Source organism: Euprymna scolopes, chromosome 23 (assembly GCF_053919585.1).
Source record: "Euprymna scolopes isolate OS-2025 chromosome 23, ASM5391958v1, whole genome shotgun sequence".
Lineage (NCBI taxonomy): Eukaryota > Metazoa > Mollusca > Cephalopoda > Sepiida > Sepiolidae > Euprymna > Euprymna scolopes.
In genome coordinates this window covers 78,172,521-78,196,270 of record NC_136504.1, presented here as the reverse complement: position 1 = coordinate 78,196,270, position 23,750 = coordinate 78,172,521, and the positions used below count along the sequence as shown (strand labels likewise).

Genomic DNA, 23,750 nt, shown 5'->3' with positions numbered 1-23,750 from the left:
TACCTGGTTTATCATAACCATTTTCCTTCAAAATGATGACTTCTAAAAGTTTTCTGGTATGCTGAAAACAAATATCACATTTAAATTTGCCTCAAATGAGTAGTTTTCTAAATATTAAGCAATGTAATTCCTTATGCTAAAAGTGGTGATCATTGTTGTACGTGCAAGCGTGCATATTTTTGCCATAATTAACATACTCACTATTCCATAGTTAGCCATGACATATACTGACCTAACAGGTCACTGGTAGTCTAGTATATTATAAATTTAGATTTAAAATTAAAGATGGCGACATGAGAATTTTCCAATATGGCATCAGATGTTTTGAGGGAGATTTTCTCTGATTATAATCTTTAAAGTGAGTTTTTGTGTTTTTGACTTGCCGTACTTCTCATCTTTCATAATTACCTTTCTTCTATTTTTTGTTTTGGAATATTACCTGTTGTTGCTTGTTTGTTTGTTTTTTTATTAATATTTGATTGTCTTTGAAGAGCAGCCAAATAAACCAAAGACAATAATTTCCATTACCGGTTGCGAAATGTGCAAAGATGGTGAGGCAAAAATTATAGGCATTCATAAAAATAAAATTATGATTTTGGTTATTAGGATGCAATCACCCAGTATATATCATATGAAAGTGAAAACATAACTTCATTGAGTTTGTTATTTAAAAAAAATATTTTGTATATAAACTCTGAAATATATATGTGTGTGTTTGTATACAAAAATATGTATATATCTCTGCTTCGTAGATATTCTTTATCTATTTAATATCAATTTTCCCTTGTCCAGATGATATTTTGCAAGCTTACTTTCTAGTTCAGCATGTCAACTGTCTTCAACGTCCACTCTATATGATCTTGTGTGATTACTTGCTTGCAAGTTGCCTGACTGGTGCTACCAGATCAGGCTCTCTGAAGATACAGGCTTCATGACTAATAAATGCCCCAAACATTGATATTGTTTTTTTGCTTTCCCTTTGCAAAACTCAATCATGTTCTGCAAAGACATTCACAAAAATAATTTTCCTCTACAAAATAATCAAACCAAACACCATGAATAAATATTTGCAGATGTAAAGAACTTAAAGCATAAAACTATTATTATTAAAAAATTATTGGATTCAAAATTAAATAACTCAAGAAAGGGTTGATTGTCATAAAACAACCAAACCAACGAGCATGAATAAATATTTTAAGATAAAATTTTTCTTTTCCTCATGAACAGTGTCCAGAAAATGTACTGAACGGGTCAAAATAAGTATAGACGTATTTAGCTCAACATGATTTTTTTTTTTTTTAGCCCATAACCTTTTTGCAATTCAAAACATCCATGCTTCTTCAACAGTTTATCCAGTAAGATGAATGCTCCACATGATCATACCAGCATAACCAATTTATCCTTTGAATAATATTTATTAACTTTAATGTAAGGTACTATATAATTATTTTCACAATCCAATACAATATTGCAGCCCACGCAGATCATAAAATCCAAAGACCTAGACTCAAGTTTTATCTTCCTTTAGACTCTTCAGTAGGACACACCCGAACTTGAGGCAGGTAAAATGTAGTGTTTCCAGCAAATCATCTGACATGATGGTTTTTTGTCAGATTTCACATTGCAAATCTAATGATGGATCAATCATTGCGCTGTGAGATACAACTTAGTCTGGATGTAGAGAAAGACATCTCATTATGTTGTCAGCAACAACAGCCCACAAAATTTTGCTCATGCTCTTTTCACTCTCGTAATTGTACTGAGTTCACATTCATCACATGCATTCACCACATTTTTCCTAGATAGCAGTAGTACTACTATCTCTTTGTGGAGATGAATGTAAATAGGATATGCCTTCGTTCTCAAGGCTAATTGATCCTTCAAGTCACTACTCTTTTTGTGAATTCACATTCTGTACACATTACATTGTATCGCATTACATCTAACACCCTTCTGGTACAGAACAAGGATATCAACCAGAAATAGTTACCCAAAGAGAAATACACACCTTCGTTTTGGTTTTAGGTAAGTTCATCTTGACTGTTATTCCATATTTTCAGTTTATCCTATTAGTTTAACTGAATTTTTGAGGATTGATAATTTGGTTTATTCAGACAACTTTTCTCATTTTCAGTGTTATTTGCATAACATTTTGGCCGCTGTATCCTCTGATCATCTTCAGATGTATCTTATTGAATTTGGAAATCTTTCTGTTGAACTTGAGATATGAATGGAATTTTGAATGGAATCAAACATTTAATCCACAGGCTCTCATTCCATCAGCCATAACCGAGTAGAAGTCTTAAGTAATTTTTTATTGTATTGAGCATTAAACTTTCAACCTCCAGCAAAGTGTCGCCTACAATTTTATCAAGTACTTTATCTGTTACACTACAGGCCCTTGCAGATAATTCTAGTATGAATTTTGGGAGTCTTAATCCTATTTTTGTTTGATAAGAAGTAGTGCTATACAAATGGTGATATTGGTAAATAAACGTCAGTAATGTGAGGACATAGTAAATAAAGAGGAATACTGTCTGTGTGGGGAATACATTTTTTGAGGCAGTTTCATCAGAATTAATGTAATAATTTTTAAAAGTGAACACACTTATGGAAGTGGTGAGTGTGGAAGATTTGTTTAGGAAGTGTTCAGCTGTTTTCTCTATTGGAACTGTAGAGGCAGGGACAAAATCAAGATTAAATCATTGTATAGATGATAACAGATTATTGTAAAATAGAAAAAATATTTCAATTCTGAAGTTCTTCAATTTGTTTTTAAGTAGAAAAACTTATTTTCACATTTTTACAATCTTTTTTAAAATGCTATTTTTTTTTAATCATAAATTTGTTCATGCCATTGAACACGTTTTATCCAAAAGAGGGACTCATCAACTAAAATGCTGCTTATGAGTCATTAAAGAAGTTTTAATAATTTGAATTTTTTGCATTTTAATATTGTTTGTAATTAATGTTTCATCTAATATTAGTGGCCTGGCAAGGCTACAGGGGAGACAACCAAGCAAAAAAGATCCAAAGCAAAATTCATCCCAAAGCAGCAAAACTAAAGCTGACTTGCTAGGACACTATATAAATGAATCTATGCTAATTTGAGCATATTTTATTGGTTTGAAAATATAGGTTCTTTTTAACCAAGTGTCATAAAATTTTAACCATAGAATAGTATTATAATCTTCTAAAAGTCTGCAAATTTTCATGTAGTTTTGTCCCATAGAACCAAAGATATTCAATTCTGCTATGAGTATAGATATATCCATATACCACTTTTTGGGTCAATTTTTTAGGTTCGAAATCTCGGCAACTACTGATCAGAAGTTAACAAATGAGGGCTTGTTGGAAAGCTAGTAACCTGAATTGTGTAATGGGCTATATGACATTTGCGCTTAAGGTCACACATAACTGTTTCAAGAAGTGGGGATCACTTTTCTATTTCTATATTAATTTAACGTAAAATGATCACCCACTTTATGGCCACCTTGATCCCCCACTTTATAATTTCTTGATATCTTGGAAACAGCAAGCAGAGACTTCATTCCAAATATTTCTCATATTTTATATCTCCCCTCTTTGGTTTTCATACATAAAGTAAATTTCAGTGTATAAAGCTTATTTGATACTGGAGATATTTATGACCGTATCCTATTTCCAAAAGAGAGGAGATATAAAATATGAGAAATATTTGGAATCAAGTCTTACCTTGCTGTTATTTCAACTCATTTGAAACCATAGCAAGTTTTTGTCTCCCCTCCATCAAGACTGAAGGTTTTGAGGAAATATATATATATATAGAGAGAGAGAGCATAAATTATCATTTTATATAGAAATCCTTTTACTCCGTCATCAAATAAAAGCCACTCAACGATAATAAATGAGATGAGTTAATTGACAATTGAATGATGATGAATATTATTAGATGATTGAAAATAATGGAATGAATAAAATTTTATATGTTTATTGATATTTGAAGATGTCGTTTGATGTAGCCCTACATTTTATATATATATATATATATATATATATATATATATATATATATATATATATATAACGGCTTAATTCAGACCAAAAGACCAAAAAGCATAATGAACTTAAAAAATGAAAATAAAGGTTAGCTAACCAGGTTTCGTTCCTCACTTATCAAAGCTAAATCGATGAAAATACGATTTAAAACAAACAAAAAAAGTCATGAATATGGCGGGGGTAGGAAAAAAAAACAAAAAAAACCCCAGAAATAAACAGGAGAAAAACTTACATAGACTAAATTAAGTCCAAGAAGATTTTCTTTTTGCTTGCAAAGAGAAGGTCTCCATGACTTAATAAAAAGAGTCTCTAAAATTTTCAAATGATAGGGAGAGTGCGACTTACTAAGGATCGTAAACATGTCAGCACTAAAATTCGTGGCACACGATGGTTATTTATAAGATGGTCACAAATCGCAAAACCATACATATTACATCCGAGGGTGAAAAATTTGCATAACGAATCTTTGAAGGCACATGCTGTTTCAAACGAAAATCTAATCTTTGCGATGTTCGCCCAACATAGTGCACACTGCAACTAGATTTAAATAAATAAATAATAGAATTATTATGGTGGGGGGAAGAACATCTTTGCGAATAGACGGCAACATAGTCCTAGTTGAAAAAACAACACGCGGGTTCGATGCAAAATAACACCGTTGCACAGACAAAGAAATTTGCTTAGCAAATCAGTCACTGGTTAGCTAACCTTTTTTTTATTTTTTAAATTCATTATTTTTTTTGGTCTGTATTTAGCCGTTATAAAATTCTGTACCCCCCCCCCTGGAAAATTTTCAAATATATATATATATATATATATATATATATAATTATAAAACTCAAATGACTTTGTAACAGGTGTTGTAACCCAACATCCGGTTTACGACTCTGGTTGCGCATGCGTACATAAATAAATAATCAACGCGACAATAAAACATTTTTTACTGTGTATGTTTTCAGCGTCCCAATTGTTTGTTTTTGTTTTTTTTTGTGTTTAAATTATCCAAATAAACAATTGTTAATACTTTCTGCATTTTTTTACATCGTTCATTTCCATATTATGTTTATTAAGTTATTTTAATGCAATTTTCTTACAAATAAATCTACTTTAACCGGTTGACTACCATAAAAGCATTTTACAACAGCGATTTACTCACTGCTTTCATATTTTTAATTTATTCTCCATTTTTTAATACACCTTTTTTAAAAAACATTCATACATTTTCTTCTACACTACCAACATAAATAAATAACCCCAAAAATGTTTTTTTTTAATTTGCATTACAAATAAATAATCAACGTGACACTAAAACATTGTTTTACTGTGTACGTTTTCAGCGTCCCAATTGTTTGTTTTTTTGCGTTTTAAAGTAAAAGATATATCGAAATTTGAATTTAACTTTAAATATTATGGTATCTGTTCAGTACACATTTACCTATAAGTATGGCAAACCACTTATAATTCAATGGCTGTAATTTTTTTTTTTTTTCAAAAATAAACAATTATAAACAGAACGACTCATAGAAATCTATCTATATTCTTTTTTCATTTTAATATACTTTCATAGAAATGTTTCTGCTATGTCACAAAAAGGGATTTTCTTTACGTCACAAGTGTCATGCTCATACATTAATTCCATAGCTAATATAACATACTGACCCAACGGGTCACAGGTAGTCTAGTATATATATATAATCTCAAAAGACTTAAAATCAGAAGAGAACCAAGTTAAGACAGCAGATCTTTAAAGGGCTGAATGTGCTATAGGATAATAATAATAATGATAATAATGATGATGATGATAATAACTTCTAATAAAATGTACATAAGTTTAGTTTTTAGTGTAGTTTCATGATATTACCAATCATGAGAGGTCATTTCTTCATAAAATGTGAGACTTTTTAGTTGAAACTAATGAATTTATTTATTATTTTATGATTAAAATGACTTGGATTTTTTTTTCTTTCTTTTTTTTTTTTTCAGTTGGTCAAGTTTACTGAAAACAAAAATGTTGATGTATCACCAGTGAAATATACAGATTTAAAAATATTTCAGTAAGTAATAAATATTTTATTTGAGAATATACTTTTTTAATTTAGGTTTTGAATTTTAGAAATCTCAATTTTTATATAAAGCAATTTTTAAGAGCGTCTGTAATATATACATTTATAACTGAAATGATTTTCATAAAGTAATATTTTCTCGTTCTAAAAGGTTCTCCTTTTTCAAATTAAAATGAGTTTTTGCATTGAATATTATGTAGTTTCTGATTTCGGATACACACAGATTTGCAATTTTCCTTTTTATAATAGATTATCAAACAATTATCCCGATTTTTATCCAAAAGCAGATTCACAAAAATGATCATTTCCTTAATTTAAAACTCAAAAAATAAAATTGTTTCCCTTTACAGAATACAATGTGTTGAGCAACGACTGGATAAACAAGTTCACACGCTCACAGAAGATATCAAAAGGTTTGCTTTTTAAATACTTATGATTTTCACAAAGGCTTTCATCACTTTTTCATTTGGAGATTTTATTTAACAGATTATAGAACAATTTTAGGTTATCTCATACTGAAACACAAAAGATTCATTATCTACAGTTAATTGAAGACAAGTTGCTATTTTAGTACTCATAGCTTTAAGGAAATTGCAACTTCTCAATGGAACATGGCCATTATGCGCAAATCATGTTACAGTTCAAACCTCTCTTGGACCCCCATGCCATCTGGTACCATCGCAAAAAAAATCCGACTCTACATTTTTTTCTGTTGTAACACAAGTCGTTTATTACCATTACTTTCCAAACGTCACCACGGGGCCACATCCATCTCGCCTGGCACACACTTTTTTCTCACCTCGACCATACACCAACTATAGCCAGCCATTTCTCGTCTTCGACTTTACACATCCATCTTTCCTGCGTGTGCACTTTGCTTCTCTCTCCAATCATGTGGAGTATTTTTTCTTTTTCTTCTGACACAAGCACGCTTCCTGATTTGTACTTTAACAGCTGCTGCTACTCAGTTTCACAAGCCAGCTATCCTACAGCTCCTGATATTTTCACACGTGCCTACATGCACTCTGTTAAATCAACAGTATTAATGTTTAAATGACCAAAATAGATTGAATAGGATTTAATCTCAGCTTGGTCGATCTCATAGTTCTCACCAGTATCCATTTAGCCAGTCATGCACTCTGGTGCTACCAGATCAGGTTGGCTTCCCGAGACGAAATGCAGCTACATCGATTTTCTGTTTTTGTTTTCTATTCTCTTTTGTAAAACTTAATTATGTTCTACAAAAACAAAAGCAACAACCCCTTCCCCTCCCTTTCCTTTTCCTTCCCTACTTACCAACCCCGTCACTCCCCATCTTTTCTTTTTTTTTTTGCCCTGTTAGTAGGGCACTAGAATAAGCCAACTGCCCCCCTGCAGAGGGTAAAAATCCCTCAATGGGGCAACCAGTTAGCCGTGGTTTGCTACCCGTAATGCCTTAAGACGTGATCATGGTGATTGAGCTAACCTAGACCTGGGTGCATAAAAGTCTAGGCACTGCAACACATTACTTCGGCTAGACGGGCGGTCGGAGAGGCCCGATCTGACCACTCGGTCAGTCATGCCAAGCCCTAGCACTTACACCCAAAGTACCAACTACCACAACAAAGAACAAAACTTAAAGGTACTCCCATCTTTTTTTTTTTTTTTTCCCCACTACAAAAAAATAGGCAAACCAAGTAAGTGCTAGAAGGCGGTAGCAAAGGTCAATCAATTGGAAAGACCAGAACTTAACACTCCATCTGAACAAATGTATTTTTGAGGACATATTGAACAGAAAATATAGTGCTTGAGAACTCCTTACCAAAAGAGTATATCCTCCACGTAGCCCCGACATGGTCAAAGCGAATGGGTTTCCTCTTACTATGCCCCAATTTTGGACTCCGAGGTGGGTAGGGAGTGTGGTTGATGAAAAATAAATCCCAAAATCCATGGCTGATAAAAACAAAAGCATCCCTCTCAAAACCCTTAAAAGAAACCATTCCTCCGACTCTGACCTCTCAAGCTCAGATGAAGAACAAAAATTAAAAACTAGAAAAACCGTTCCAACTATAGATGAAGGAAACTTCCCACGATTCTTGGTTATTGAATTAATCGAAAATAAAAAAATTGGAAATTTATCACCTTTCCTAATAGAAAAGACATTATCCACAAAAAGTAAACCAAAAATGATCAAAAAAACAAAAGATGGAAATCTACTAGTTGAGATAACCAATCTTAAAGATGCTCAATCTCTACTGAAAATGAAGAACTTCCATGAGTACAAGTACAAGTCTTTCCCCATAAAACACTAAACACTTCGAAAGGAGTAATTCGAAGTTATGAACTATCGCTAGCAACAGAAGAAGAAATAAAAACCGAATTAGAAAAACAAGGAGTAATCAACCACATCTGCATAAACATAAAAAGAAACAATAAAATAATAACCACCAACACATATTAACGTTTAACAAACTAACAATACCTAAAGAAATAAAAATTGGCTACTTAAAACATATAAAAAAAGAAAGAGAAATTATAGAAGTAAAGTACAAAAAAAACACAACCTTTCCAGAAGCCAGAAAAATAGTTGAGACGTATATGAAAGACAACACATATGCTGAGACAACAAAAAAAGACAACTAAACCATACCAACATAATGAAATACATGATCAATATAGAGAACTGATAAACAAACTGATTACATTAAACATTAAAGAATGGCCAGAATTTCAAAATAACCTAAAAGAAAAATATTCAAATCTGGGAAACAAAATAGAAATAACAAATCCAAACAAAGAAAATAATATTCCATCCACAACAGAACCATTAAAAAAATTATCACAGAAAGCAACAAAATAACCACCAGCAATTAATAAAAACATAAGCAATGATAAAACAGCAAATAAAGAACGTTCAAGAAAAGAAGAAAACCAAACAATAGACACTCAAAATAGATTCCAAATTCTAGAAAAAATGGAAACCGAAAACACCCAAGATAAAAAAAGAAACCAAACACAAGTAATCAAGAGGGAAAAAAATGAACAAGAAGTCAAAACTGCAACATCTCAAGCAAGATCCAGATCGACGTCCAGATCCAAACAAAAAAAAGAAAAAACCCAGCAAAACACTTCACCAAAGACACAGACTCCGACAAAAGATAAACCCTCTACTTCTAAAGAGATGGAAATTGAGGAAAACTAAACAACCTCATGGATAGAAATAAAACACTACAAATTATCCAATGGAATTGTCGTGGAATAAGATCTAATTAGAATGAACTTCTTATACTCATTTCACTCTTCAACCCAGCCATTGTCTGCTTACAAGAAACCTTCCTACAAAACAATAACCATTTCAAAACACCACACTATGAACAATACAACTATTTCCCTAACACAGGCCTTCGTGCTAATGGAGGCACTTCAATTCTTGTAAGGAATAACATACCTCAAAGCAATTTCTCTGTCAAAACAAATCTCTAAGCAATTACAACTCAAGTCACATTACACAAAACAATCACAATCTGCTCAATATACCTCCCTCCTCATGAACCAATAAATGAAAATGAACTAAAAAATTTAATAAAACAACTACCTTCACCATTCATTCTTCTAGGAGACTTTAACTGCCACAGTACGTTATGGGGATGTGAAATCACAAACTCAAAAGGAAACAAAATTGAACAACTAATTAACAAAAATAACTTATGCCTTCTCAATCAAAAAAATCCCCCATACTTAAATCCAACAAACGGATCAACTAGTGCCATTGATCTTACCATGTGTGATCCATCAAGCTTCTTGGATTATACATGGAGCACTTAGGAAGAACCCTGTGGAAGTGATCACTTCCCTATTATAATCAACTAGCGGGGGTACCCGACATTGCCCGGGTGATTGGGAGGGGGGGGGGTTTAGGATCGAACCTGAAGCCCTGAGGCGAAGTTTGAAAATAAAATCGGCCAGCCAGAATGAGTTAGTGAAAGCTGTTTGAATTTATTTAAAAACGAAATTGACAGGTGCACGGCCGGAAGTCGTCGAGTGTTACTACGACGACCTAGGTTTGTTTGTTATATGCGAAGTGAAAAAAGAAAACAACGTTAACACTTAAGTGGGAAAAAAAACACAAAAAAAACTAACGTAAGGCAAACGAATGATGAAAACAGAAAAACGAACACGTGAAAAATGGCTTCAATAAGCCTGTTTCGATATTAAAATTTAAAAAATCGGTGGGTACCCGGGTGTTTTTGGGTGTCGCTAATAAAAAAAAAAAAAAAAAAAAAAACAGAAAAACGAAACACTGGTTCAATATTTAAATTTAAAAAATTGAAAAAAAAAAAAAAAAATCTCACACCACGATTCGAACCCAAAACGTTTAGATAATGAACCAAGGCCTTAAGCAACTGAGCTAACGCGACTTACATGAAATTTGTTCGGTTTTTCAACTATTTAAAGTAAATCAGGTCATGACGTCATCTGACGCATGTGTAGAATCGGTCATTGTCACAAGAGGACCGTTTTTGTTGCACGAGAGGACCGTTTTTGTCGATTTCGAGGTGAAAAGTTAACGTTTTTGGCCAATTTTTCGATATTTTTCGAGCAAAGGATGGAGCTTCGATGTGATATCGAGTTTGTAAATTTTCGTCGCGTCTGTCGAAAGTTTTTAGCAGACATCCAAACATACACACAAACATACATACATACATACATTTTCGCTTTTATATATATAGACTAGCGAGGGGTACCCGGCGTTACCCGGGTGTTTTTCGGGGTATGTGAAAAAACCCCGAAGCGTTGACGACGCGCAGTTGGAAAATAGTAAAGTGTTATTAAAAAAACAGGTGCGCGTTTTTGATTGACGTGACGGGGATAGGTATTCAGCAGTTATTTTGTGCGGGACAGTTTTGAATAAATGGGTTTGTTTGTTTTTAAAAACCCGCTCCCAGCGAAATGAAAGCTACAGTCTGATATGACGAAGTCGACATTGACCAAACTGGCTCTGGGCCTGTGATTAGAGTCGAGGTTCGCTTTTTTTATACCGAAAACCGAATGTAACGCGTGCCGATGCGGGAAATGTGGAATAATTAAGGTTTGAAAGTCAATAAAATTAAATAGAGAGGCAAGCTCCGTGGATAGTTCGTAGATATTACAATTTATAGATAATATAAAAAGTTTTAGAAAGTTGTGAAGCGAGCAAGCGCTTTGAAAGAAGCCTTTTGTGGACATCGAGGAAAAGTGAACATACATACATACATTTTCGCTTTTATATTTATAGATTACAGTAACTCCATCCAAAACCACATATCCAGGTGGAACACAAACAAAGCCAACTGGGCCGAATTTAAAGAACTTTGTTCACTAAAATTAACAGAACATCAAATCCAAACAATAGAAGAATTCACGGAAGTACTCATAACAATAGCCAAAGAATGCATACCCAAAAATTCTCCTCCTGGAAAAAAAAAAACAAACCATGGTTCAATCCAGAATGTAAAATGGCCATTAGACAAAGGCAGCCTTAAGAAAATTTAAAAAACAACCCACAACCATCAACTTAATAGAATACAAACACCAAAGAACTAAAACTCGAAAAACAATTAAAGAATCCAAAAGATCCTGCTGGCAACAATTTGTCAACAAAATCAACATCACCACTAAACCCAAAACCGTCTGGGAAATGATTAGGAAAATAACTGGAAAATATAATCCAAATCCAATCAAACGCCTTCTCACAAATAAACAGAAAATAACTGATAAAAAAGATATTGCTAACAATGCAACAATAGTACCAATACCCAAACTGGGAAAAGATACATAAATCCCAGAAAACTACAGACCAATAGCTCTCACAAGCTGCTTATGCAAAACGTTCGAAAGAATGATTAACTACTGTCTTATATGGTATCTAGATGACAACAAAATAATTTCTGAAGTCCAGTGTGGATACCAAAAAATTGAGGATGTATAGACCACATCACTAACCTCGAAAATTATATCAGAAGCTTTTATCAATAAGGAACACGTAACATCTGTTTTTTTTGATCTTGAGAAAGCATATGAAACTACCTGGAAACATGGTATCATAAAAGATCTCCACAACATCAGACTAAGAGGCAGATTACCTGAATTCATAAAAAATTCCTAACAGACAGATCTTTCCAAGTTCACATAGACTCAACTTTATCAGACCCACAAAATCAAGAAGAAGGAGTGCCCCAAGGCAGCATATTATCAACAAGTATCTTTAACATAAAAATCAATAACATTATAAAAGAACTCTCTCCTGATATACATAGCTCCTTATATGTAGATGACTGCTCAATCAGCTACAGATCTAAATACACTCACACTATTGAAAGAAAACTACAACATAACATAAATAATAGTATCCCCTAACATCGACCCAAGTTTAAGTAAATATGAAAAAAAACATACTCATCCAATAACTTCTCATGATGATCGCGATAAAATCAAAGAAAAGTATCCAGACCACACACACATCTATACAGATGGGTCTAAACAAAATAATGCAACAGCCAGTGCAGCAATACTCAATAAATCAATCAAAAAACAATCAAACCTCCCAAAAGAAACCTCAATCTTCAGTCCTGAAATACATGCTCTAATCCTAGCTCTCAAACTTGCCTCCAATAACAAAAAAAAACAAATTTATAATCCTTTCAGACTCCCAATCTACTCTAAAAGCGATTAAAAATAAAAAGATGGACAACCCCCTAATCGCAAAATTACTCCAAAAATTAACTGAAGAAAAAAAAAAAAAGAAATGATTTTCTGCTGGATATCGAGCCATTCCGGTATTAAAGGTAATGAATTAGCAGATTCTGCAGCAAAAAACGCCTTAAATCTCCCAATCGATGCAAATTTTAAAATTCCATACATAGATCTAAAAATATCAATGCATATACAACAGAGAAATCGCAAACCTACTGGAATGAACACCTAACAATAAACTTCACGAAATCATGCCAAAAAACAAGAACAAAATACGAAATTAAACAGAAAAGAAGTCAAACTAACAAGAATAAAAATAGGCCATACTCACTTAACCCACTCATATCTCCTAAAAAAAAGAAAGACAACCCATCTGTATACCTTGTCAAACACCATTCACAATCAAACACATATTAATTGAATGTACTGATTTTGTAACAGTAAGAAATCGATTCTACAAAGAAAACAATATTAAAGAGTTATTTGATAAAAACAACCCCCACATCATACTCTCATATCTTAAAAAAATTGGCCTTTATAAAAAAAATTTAAAAAGAACCCTTTATACAACGGTCCTGGATATGACCTAAAACTATATCTGATGGTGAGGCCCCACCTTGCAGGCTTGGGGGAGTATGGAGTCACCCTTTAATTGCCATTGCTCCCAGGTCCACTCTGACCCGGAGTGGTAGTACCTGTTAGGGTCCCAACTATGGGTTAAATAGAATCTGACTTAAAAAAATATACTCCATTAAAAATTGTTCCTCAAAATAACTAGATTCGGCATTAAATAACCTGAAAAAGGTTGATATGCCGTAAAACAAAACCAACCAACCAACCGCTTATGCACTGCACCCTTTTCAAGATATGTTTTATGTTAACAAAATTCACATTTAAATCCATTGAATACTTGATATATAGGTTCTGATACAGCTTGTGACCCATGCTAAAAGTAACATTTCTTCATGCAACGTTTGTGGATGTTTATATAAACAGCTGGAAGATGTTGAAGCACTTAGCCAATGAGACTAAGACAGTAAGTGGTGTTTTTGAAATGTGAATTGAGTAAATCGTAAAATTCATTAAAGGAAGATGGAATGAAAAATGAACAACATGAATTTAAAGTTTCATATAAATAGAAATTATTATTTCCAAATTATTTGTTTACAAAATATATTCCTACAAAACAGATTAATCTAGAAACCAGTTGTAGATAAACATTTTTACGCTTTTGACATAAAATTGCCCAACAATGGTTTCACATACCCTAAAACCAACTTTATAAACTGTTGAATGTAGCTTTGTTTTATGTATGTTTATATTTTCATCAGATCTTGCTGAAGATGCTTATATAAAATATTTGGCACTGTACAGTTTAATTAAGACATTAAAAAATGAAAATATCAAAAAAGGTTATATTGTACGTATCCGTTTTGGACTGAAGATCTCTGAAAAAAAATTTCACTTAATTTGATCAAGTAGTTTTTTTGGGGGGTTTTTTTTTTTTTGACAGCGCATTGAAGGTAGCCATCTTTGAATTTTTTGAACATGCCACAGTTTAAAGCACCGACACTCCCTCCCCATCTTTAATATTAGCTTTTCTTCCTAAAAATCAAACCTTTTGCTCGGTATCATAACACATTGTTTTTTTTTTTTGCTATAAAAAAAACTACTTGATCAAATTAAGTAAAAAAGAATTTTTCGGTGAACTTCATTCCATAATGGATACGTACAATATAACCTTTTTTTTGTTTTCGATATTTTCATTTTTTTAATGTTTTGATTAAACTGTACAATTACCAAATATTCAATAATAAGTTGGGATGATTAAGCGGAATCAAGAATTGGAAAAATTGGATTTTTGAGAAATCAATTTCCGATTCACAGAAAAAAATATTTTTGTTGTTAAAAACTTAATATTCTATTGAAAGAATATATATTGATATTGAATATATATTGATATGAAAGAAAATATATTGATATTGAACTGTCAGTAAAATTAAAATCTATAGCTCATAATAATGGATGTAAGTAAAAAAAAAATATAGCAACAAAAGATTGAGAAATCTTAATTGCTTCATTATTTTCAATTACGGGAAAAAACTTTAAGAAAAAAGAGATCTTTTGTCATTTGTTTACTTTTTCAAAAATATATGCATACATTAGACAATTTTTATGATAATCTGAAAGTTAAAAAAACAAACTTTCTAACTAAATATTTAGAAATTTAAAAAGAATCTGAATCGCCCACTCGTTTGTAACAAGTAATAATCATATTAATATTCATTTAATTATATTATTGAATGTTTAGAAGAAAATATAACCAGACAGGTATAGACTTGTCGCAGCCATTTAATATGAATGTTATTCGAATGGAAAAACGATAGATCTGTAATGGAGAAATAATAAATGAAAATAAGTGTTTATTAGTGATAGAATATTGTTAAAAAGAGAAATGCCTTTCATTTCAGAAAACAGATTCCGCATTTTGTCTCCTTTTTATTGAAAAACTCTAATTTTATTCTTCAGACTAACAGAAGAAGCAAGAGGTTATGTGAAGACAAAATCACGTCATTTGGTGAGATATTCGTATTTATAAGATATTCATATTTGAGATATTCATATTTATGAAATATTCATATTTATGAGATATTCGTATTTATGAAATATTCATATTTATGAGGTGTCGCACTGTTGTTAATTCCAATAAACTGTTTATCTCCTCTCTCAACAATTAACCCTAACCTCTCTCAACAATTAAAGGTAATAAAACTAACTATAAGACTTAACTGGAATAATCTATTTTAAACCAAATGGAAATATCACTACAAATACTAATAGCTGGAGAAGTAAAAAAAATAGAAGAAAAGAGTGATAAAGAGAGGTGACTTGGAGGGACTGTTTTTTAATTTTATTTTTTAAAATTTAATTGACTTTGTTTGAATGAGGAAAATCAGTTTGCGATTCCAAAAAAGCTTAATTGGAGACTCGGCAGTTCATTTTATTTTGTTGTATATCTAAATGAATAAATGCAAGTTTTTTTAATATCTAAATTGTATTTATATCAAAATATCTTCATTTTATTTAATACAGCAAATATTTTTAAATCTCAACTCAGATCAGCTTGCTTGCTTGTGCATTTAAACCGTCCATCTGGTTTCTGACTTCCGGTTTCAAAAAATTTGTCTGCTTACCTATTTCATGGCCGCCTTATCTTAAGTCTGATATTAAAAGACATTGCTGCTATTCAAAGCATACACAAGATCATATTTAAAAAGATTTGAATGCTTGACTTTATCTAAAGCTAAGATTATTTTTAATAGTGAAGTTGGAAGCTTTTAGCAGATAAGTTATTTGTGACATGTATGCTGTTTTATTAGATGCAAATGTTAATATTATTTATATTTATTTCAATTTTTAATTGATAATTTGATTGCTTTATTTAATAGATTTACTCGTCTAGCAAGTTGATTTTAAATATAGCATAGATTCCACAATTCTATTTATTTTTAGTTAGTGAGAGGGGAATCTATCACCATACTTTCCCTTAAACACGTCAATTGAACTTATATCAAGTACAATATCATCATTCTTTTTTTTGATGGAGAGTAGACAATGCATTGTGGATGCGTTATCGGCAGCTCCCATTACTCTCGCTTCTCTTTATTTGTCCCCCAGTCCTCATTTTTAGAGTGATTTTTCTGACAAAGGGAGAAGAAAAAGCTGTATTCAAGGTTGGCAGTATTTTACCTGAACAGTCGCCAGAGATGTCAGAAATTTTCTGACTCTATGTCTATCTTTGTAGCCATGTCACTAATAAGAGTGCTGGAAGTAAACATTTTAACTGAGCTTATGTTATCTGCCTGATAATTAGGGACCCGAACCTTGGATTAACCTCTAAGAAGGTGCAAAGTACTGGGGCTGTTGTATTACCATTTGGTGAGTGGATTCTGGACCATGCAGTAGCTTCTGGTGGGAGCCTCTCGATGCCATATTAGTGGATCATTGTTACGGCTTTACCTTATGTGTTACAAAAAATATATATATATCTCTTTGTTTCTTTTTCTCTCTTACTTTCTGTCTCTGCCCTGCTCTAAGCAAATCTGTTGACCGATTCCACAACTTCCAAAATTCCATCATGAAAAGATAGCTTCCCTACATTTATATCAGATCTACCTCTGCATTCCATGTTTAAACAGGATGTGTCCTCTATAGTATCAGACCTGGCAGAATGGTTAACTGTAGGTATAGACCGTTTCATATCTCATATGAAATTTCATATCCTCAAAAAAATTTCAGCAAAAATCTAACAGCTAGCCATGGTTCTCTCCAGAATGTGCTGCTGCCATCGCGCACAAAAATCACTTTTTCCATTGCTTCCAACGTAGCAGACATACTGAGACTAAAACCGCTTTCAGGACTGCCAGCAACCACTGTTTGTATGCTCAGTCCGTTAAGTTCAAAGTGGCTGAGCAGTGGCTTGGTTCTCACCAGTTTTGGCAAGTAGCAAAGCGGATCCTGAATAGAAGCGTGTGCTCTATCCCAACTATCATCAATGGACCTGAGGTAATCTCGTCAGCATCAGACAAAGCCAAACTCTTTGGCAAGAACTTTGCAGCTAATTCTATCCTATGCGACCAAGACTGCCAACTCCCCATATTTCCGCCTGTATCAGAAAACATGCTATGTGACATACAAATATCTGTGCATGATGTTGCCAGGCTAATCAAAAACCTTGATTCCAGGAAAGCAACTGGCCCAGACAGCATTCCAATTATAGTGCTGAAGGAGCTTCAACTAGAACTAGCACCCATACTTACAAAGCTGTTAAAGTGTTTTCTTAAGGAGAATTGCTTCCTAGCACCCTGGAAAATCTCATCAGTATTTAAGAATTCAGGTGATCGTTTATCTCCCTCTAATAAGTCCTATGCGTTATGAATAAGTTATTGGAATCTGTAAAATAAAGAAGTAGTCAACTACCTAAGCAAAAATAACCTTAGTGACATGCAATATGGTTTCCATTCTGCTAAATCTACAGCAGATGTGCTTATAGTTATATCTCATAGGATTAGCGAATCTCTTGACTGAGAAACCCACTGAATATATGTCAGCCTATGTCACGGTAACATATATTCAGTGGATTTCTTACAGTATGTTGTATAGTTTTTTAGTTTTAACTCATTTTCCCAAACCTAACGTAATGAACAGAGAGTCCGTCGCTATTTGTCTTTTTTCAGATACATCAATAAACATTGTTTTTCGAGCTGATGTAACATTTTACATTAAATAAAAACACAAAAAAATTATCCAGTTTGGTAGAAAAGTAATTTATCTTGTTTTTGATAGCATGTATTTATTATATATTTGTTTTTTGACAACTTTTTTGAATCTATGTGTATAGTAACCCCCCCCCCTTTCACCCAAATACTAATTAAAAACTCACATTTTTTAATACAAAAAACAACAAAAAAAACTCTGTTTAGCATTTCAACGTTTTAGCAATGCTCAGATTAATCCAGTGATTGCTGGTCAAGCTCAAGCCATGATTGACGGAAACTCCCAAGGATCCAGGGCAAATTCTGCAAGAATATATTTTTTTTCATTTTTGGGGTGGATTATTCATGATTGCTGTACTAAGAAACATGCATTTTCTCTTTTAGATTTTTTTTTCATTCCACCAAATTGAGCCACAGCAATGTGTGGCAAGGTATAGTTACCACCTGACGAAGGCCAGAGGAATAGTTGGCCGAAACGTGAAACAATAACTAATAAAGATGAGAATAATAGTCCGCAATAAATAAATTGATATAGGGTATAGCTAGTATATAATAAAATGGCAAGATATTGCTGGTCTGCGAATTCACATTCAAAGATAAATTTTTAAATTAACTATTTTAAAGTATTAAAAAATATTAAAAATGTAGTAGCTGACTTGTTTAGAAAGAAACAAAATAGTATTTGTTTCTCAATGCATTACATTGTTGCATCTTTTATTTAAATAAATAACATATCAATATTAAGTAATAGCAATCCAACAATAAAGAATTTAAAAAAACAGATGAGGAGATCCTTGATTTTAACCAGGACCTTCACATCTTCAGTTTCATGTACTTTGACCCGAGTTATTCCAGCTGGATATGTCATTTAATTTTAAGTGCACATGATTGTTCTTTATTAACTTATTTTTATTTATTTATTTTTTTGATAATATAGATGAGAGTAAAGGATGCACTCTGTATTAATTGGGTGGAAGGGGTAATTAGAGTGAATTTCAGTAAATTCATAGCTTTTATCCCCTTGAAATATATTCAGCATTTCCTTAAAATCCATGAAAACCTCTGTACACTCTTACTTTAAGCCTTGAATCATTAAAAATTTTTATTATTTTTTAATTTCTATAACTTAAGTTATAAGTAAAATAAAGAAAACATAATCTATATTTTCTTTTTTATCATTGTCAAGTGTTAATGGAAATCTCATGATAGTGTTCGAATATGTTGAATTAAAACACTTATAAAAGTATTCTGGGTAAAGTAGTTTTAGAATATATATTGTTATGCAAATCTATCTATAAAACATGCCTACATATAGCAATGCACACAGACGATAAAAATGCTTGAGATAATTACGGATTTTAAAGCGGTTCTGCTAAAATCATCATATTTTAAAAACCAAAGCATCTTAAGTACCGTTTTGTTCGAAAATGAATATCCTTTCAAATAAATTAATAAATAATAATGTACATTATATATTTTAAGAGTTTTAAGCAAATAAAATACTAAAAATGTGAACATCATAAAACAGCGTTTTCGGTAAGATTTTGTAACCCCCCCCCCTCTCGATTTCTGATTTGTAAACGGTCGTACTACGTTTTTCTTAAGAATTTCGTCATGAAATTTGGAAATTAACTAGAACAGATATTACTTTTAATAGATTCGGTTGTCTGAAATTCTTTTGACAGCTCGTTTTTTTGTTGTGTTAAATAAAAGACTTCAACATGACGAGTTTGAAAACTGTTAAATAAATCAATCTTGTTATTACATTTATCCGTTAAAAATAAAAATGTAACCGGCTTTATCTTGTGGTACGGAGCAATTTAAAATCATGATACCTGGAAAAAATCGTTCTATCTTTAAAAAGTATCTAAAAACGGTCTGTAGAAGCAGCAGCTACTATCGCTGATATAGGTGTATCAGAATTTTTGTAGGAATTTTTGAACCCCCTAACATGAAACTGCGAATAAAATATAAAAAACTCGTAATTTCTCTTTTAAAAGTGGGTTGTTTATTTTCTTTATGGATTATACTTCCAAAATAAACTATTAAAGTTGTTTTAAAAGTAATAGAAATATTTTTTTTTATTTTTTAAAAAACAGTAATGAATTTTACGAACTCAATATTTTTCAATTTTTAAACTTTAAAAATCTATCAAGATTTTTCTATTGAATCTATTTTTACAATATTTTCAGGGTCAATGTGAAATTTTATGCTCTTTCCAATAAACCAAATATAATATTTTAGACACACGTTTTTTTTTTTAAATAACACCCCCCCCCCATTTTCAAGTGTCTATTAAAAAGTAAATAATTAATTTACTCACCAAAGTTTTATATATCACAAATTGAAGAGAAAAGGTCAATAAATAATATATTCAAATTTAAAACAAAAAAAAAAGTAGTGTTTTTTAGAAATTTACCTGTAAAGTCCGAAGTTTAAAATCTTTTAAAAAAAACACGTTGTTTGTTTTTTTGTTTTGTTTTTTAATGAAACCTTGGTTCTTGCTCCTTTAATTGAAAAAAAAAATTAGGGTTTGAATTACATTTTTCGAGGAGTTATAAGCTTGGAAAGACGAGGTGGAATTATTCACTATTTTTCACGAAATTTCTGACACATCTATCGCTGATATTAATTATTTTACTGTAAAAAACTTTTTTTGTTTTGTCTTTTATTCCAGAACGAATTTAAAAAAAAATGAAAATATGAATATAAAAAAAAATTTCTTACATATTTAATTGGAGCTCATATTATTAGAACATAATTAGCTTAACTAGAGCTCGGTTATCAGAATATATAATTTTAAAGCAATCCGGCATTACTTTTAGTCAAATTTAAAAAATATAATTGAAAAACAAATATGTAACGTGTGCACTTTTGTCCATTACATTAGTTTTTAACGGTGAATTAAAGTATATTTTTTTTTGTTTCACGTGTGTGAGCAGTACCCCCCACACACACACACACACACATATACACACTCCAAATATATTTTTTTTGTCTTTTTTTTTTTTACAATTTTTTTCAGCGGATTATAATCGAATGGACACTAATCTACCCAATTATATATATGAAAAAAAAAATACAAAATCAATATTTAAATATTTGTAGGAGGTGCTCAGTTTCTAGTTAAGTTGCTATTTACTTGCCTCCCCACGAGGACAGTTAGACAAAAGGTCAGTTTTTAATGCAAGGAAAATCCAGCTTCCCAAAAAGGATAGAAACAAACATAAAAATTGTCTCAGTCATGAAGGATTTCTCCTTCACTGACAGAGGACAGAAAAAGTGAAGTGTTACATCACGCATCAGAATACTACACAGTGATCTTGGGCGGAAGTCCAGGTAGAGAAATGAAAAAAAAAGTCTTGAACTGGAAAGTTTAATGAAAATAATGTGTCACTCGGACAAGAAATGTAATTGAAAATAAAACCAAATTTATCAAAAATTTGTGAATGATTTGTTAGCTTTAGCAAAAAAATGTTTTTTGATATTTAAATAAGTGGGCAAAAATACTTAATAATTTTCCAAATGTCACGTTTTTTGTTAGTGACGTCACATGTTTTAAATGAAATTTATTTTTGTCTATTTGTTGCAGTTCTTCTAAAGTTTCACACCTCTTAAGAATTACAACAAACAAAAATAAATTTCATATTTTAAAAATAATTTGATGTCCAAAATCTAAGGCATAACATTTTCAAAGGCCAATAATTATGACCCACTAACCGTAAATATGGGGATCAAACGTCTTTTATAAAAAAACAAAAAATAACTCCCTTAATTCTACCTCTAACCCTAGGTACGAGTGGCAAGCCTCCTCCTCTTAGAACCTTCTTTAGCCCTAACAATAACGCTAAGTGGCAAACAAAGTGCCTTGGTAAGCTACATATAAGTGTCTAAAAAAAAAAAGAATCCTTCCTTAAAGAAAAGTGCACCATTTATCACGCATAAAAAAATAAATTAGTCAACTGTCCTAAAACGCTACAATGGTCTCAAAATGGTGAATTATTTTACATTAAATTTGTGAGACTAACCCCCACTCTAAATTCTAAAATTGTTTTTGTTTTGTTTCTATCAAGTCTTCAGGATGTTCACACATAATTTTCCTTAGCTCTATCATTAACCCAAAGTCAGTGTGGCAACCTCCCACCCTCTCATAATTGCACAAAGACCCTCTTAAAACCACACATAATCGTCTTTAGAAAAAAAAGGTGCACAGGATTTATCTTCGATAAAAAAAAAAATGGTAAACTGCCCTAAAACGCTAGAATGGCTCAAAATAAGGAATCACTTTACATTAAATTCTAAAATAATACTTGTTTATCTTTCATTAAAGTTTTTTAAGGTATTCACAAAATAATTGCCTACAAAGGTAAAATCGCATATTTTGGAAAGGTGGCCAGATGGGGGGGGGGGGTTAACGGAGGGTATTAATCTACAATAATACCAAAGAAATATTGCTATATATTCATTTTTAAACAGTCTTAGATTTCGATTTTTTTTTTAATTTTTTTTTATTACAGTTTCACCCCAAACAAGACACATTGCCACTTTGGTGTAAGGGGCTACTATCAGGGGCAACAACTACTGGGGTACTATGTAGGGATTTGGGCAGCAAGATGTCAGTTCACGTTGCACTTGAACTTCTGCACGTCAGTACAGTTGGGGAAGCAGGGACCTGGAATGGAATTCCAAAGTCTAGCGGTTCTGGGGAAGAAACTACTGGAGTAGAAAGATCTTTTACATCTAGAGATCTCTACAGTGTGGGGTGAGATTTTACAACCTGTCGAGTTAGTCAAGGGTGTTCACGTCGTGGGGGCACAAGTGCTTTCAGTTCGTCAGAGCATTCACCGTTAAAATACTTGTAGAACAGGCAGAGGGATGCAACGTTTCGTCGATGGGACAGAAGCTGAAGCTTAGATGCCAGTTCAGGGCCTATCAGATTTGCGACTCTCTTTTGAACCTTGTCAAGGAGCTAGAGACTAGTAGCCGATGCACCAGCCCAAATATGACAGCAGTACTCCATACATGGGCGAATGGTTGCCTTATAGAGGTACAGGATACTTTAAGGTGTTAGTAGTTTTCTAGCATGGTAGAGAGAGCCCACCTTCCTTGCAGCGGCTCTCGATGTAATTGTTCCAACTCATGTTTCCTGTGAACGTTAGGCCAAGGAGCTTGAAAGACGTACTCTCAGATAAAGAGTTGTTGGCGATTGCTATAGGTGGTAGAGAAGGTTTCTTGTAGTTATTGAATGAAACTAGTTTAGTCTTGGTGGCATTGAACATGACCATCCATTTTTGTCCCCATTCCACTACAGATTGGAGGTCATCCTCTAGTGTTTCTGCCATTTCTTTAGATATGCGTTCATTTGTTTTCCTGTCGTGCCTGTTATAGAGTGTGGTGTCATCAGCATATATACCCATCTCAAAGGAAATTTCGTTGGGCAGGTCATTTATGAATATCAGGAACAGTAGAGGTCCAAGGATAGACCCCTGGGGCACTCCCGCATTTATATCATATTGTTTAGATGTACGACTGTCGAGGACAACCTGAATTTTTCTCTTATCTAAGAAGGATTTAATTATGTTATGTATTCTACCAGTGATACCGTATGACCTAATTTTCCTGAGGAGACCCTCATGCCATACCTTGTCAAAAGCCTTAGATA

General features: G+C 32.4%; 1 protein-coding gene across 1 annotated transcript in view; it reads left to right on the top strand.

Moving 5' to 3' along the window:
* LOC145246028 (charged multivesicular body protein 7-like) overlaps positions 1-23,750 on the top strand; it is a 61,014-nt gene that overhangs the window by 7,326 nt on the left and 29,938 nt on the right. Inside the window, exons 4-6 of the mRNA XM_080107855.1 lie at positions 6,022-6,092; positions 6,452-6,514; positions 15,342-15,390. Of these exons, the coding sequence (XP_079963981.1) occupies positions 6,022-6,092; positions 6,452-6,514; positions 15,342-15,390 (183 nt within the window). The remainder of the gene's footprint in view (positions 1-6,021; positions 6,093-6,451; positions 6,515-15,341; positions 15,391-23,750) is intronic.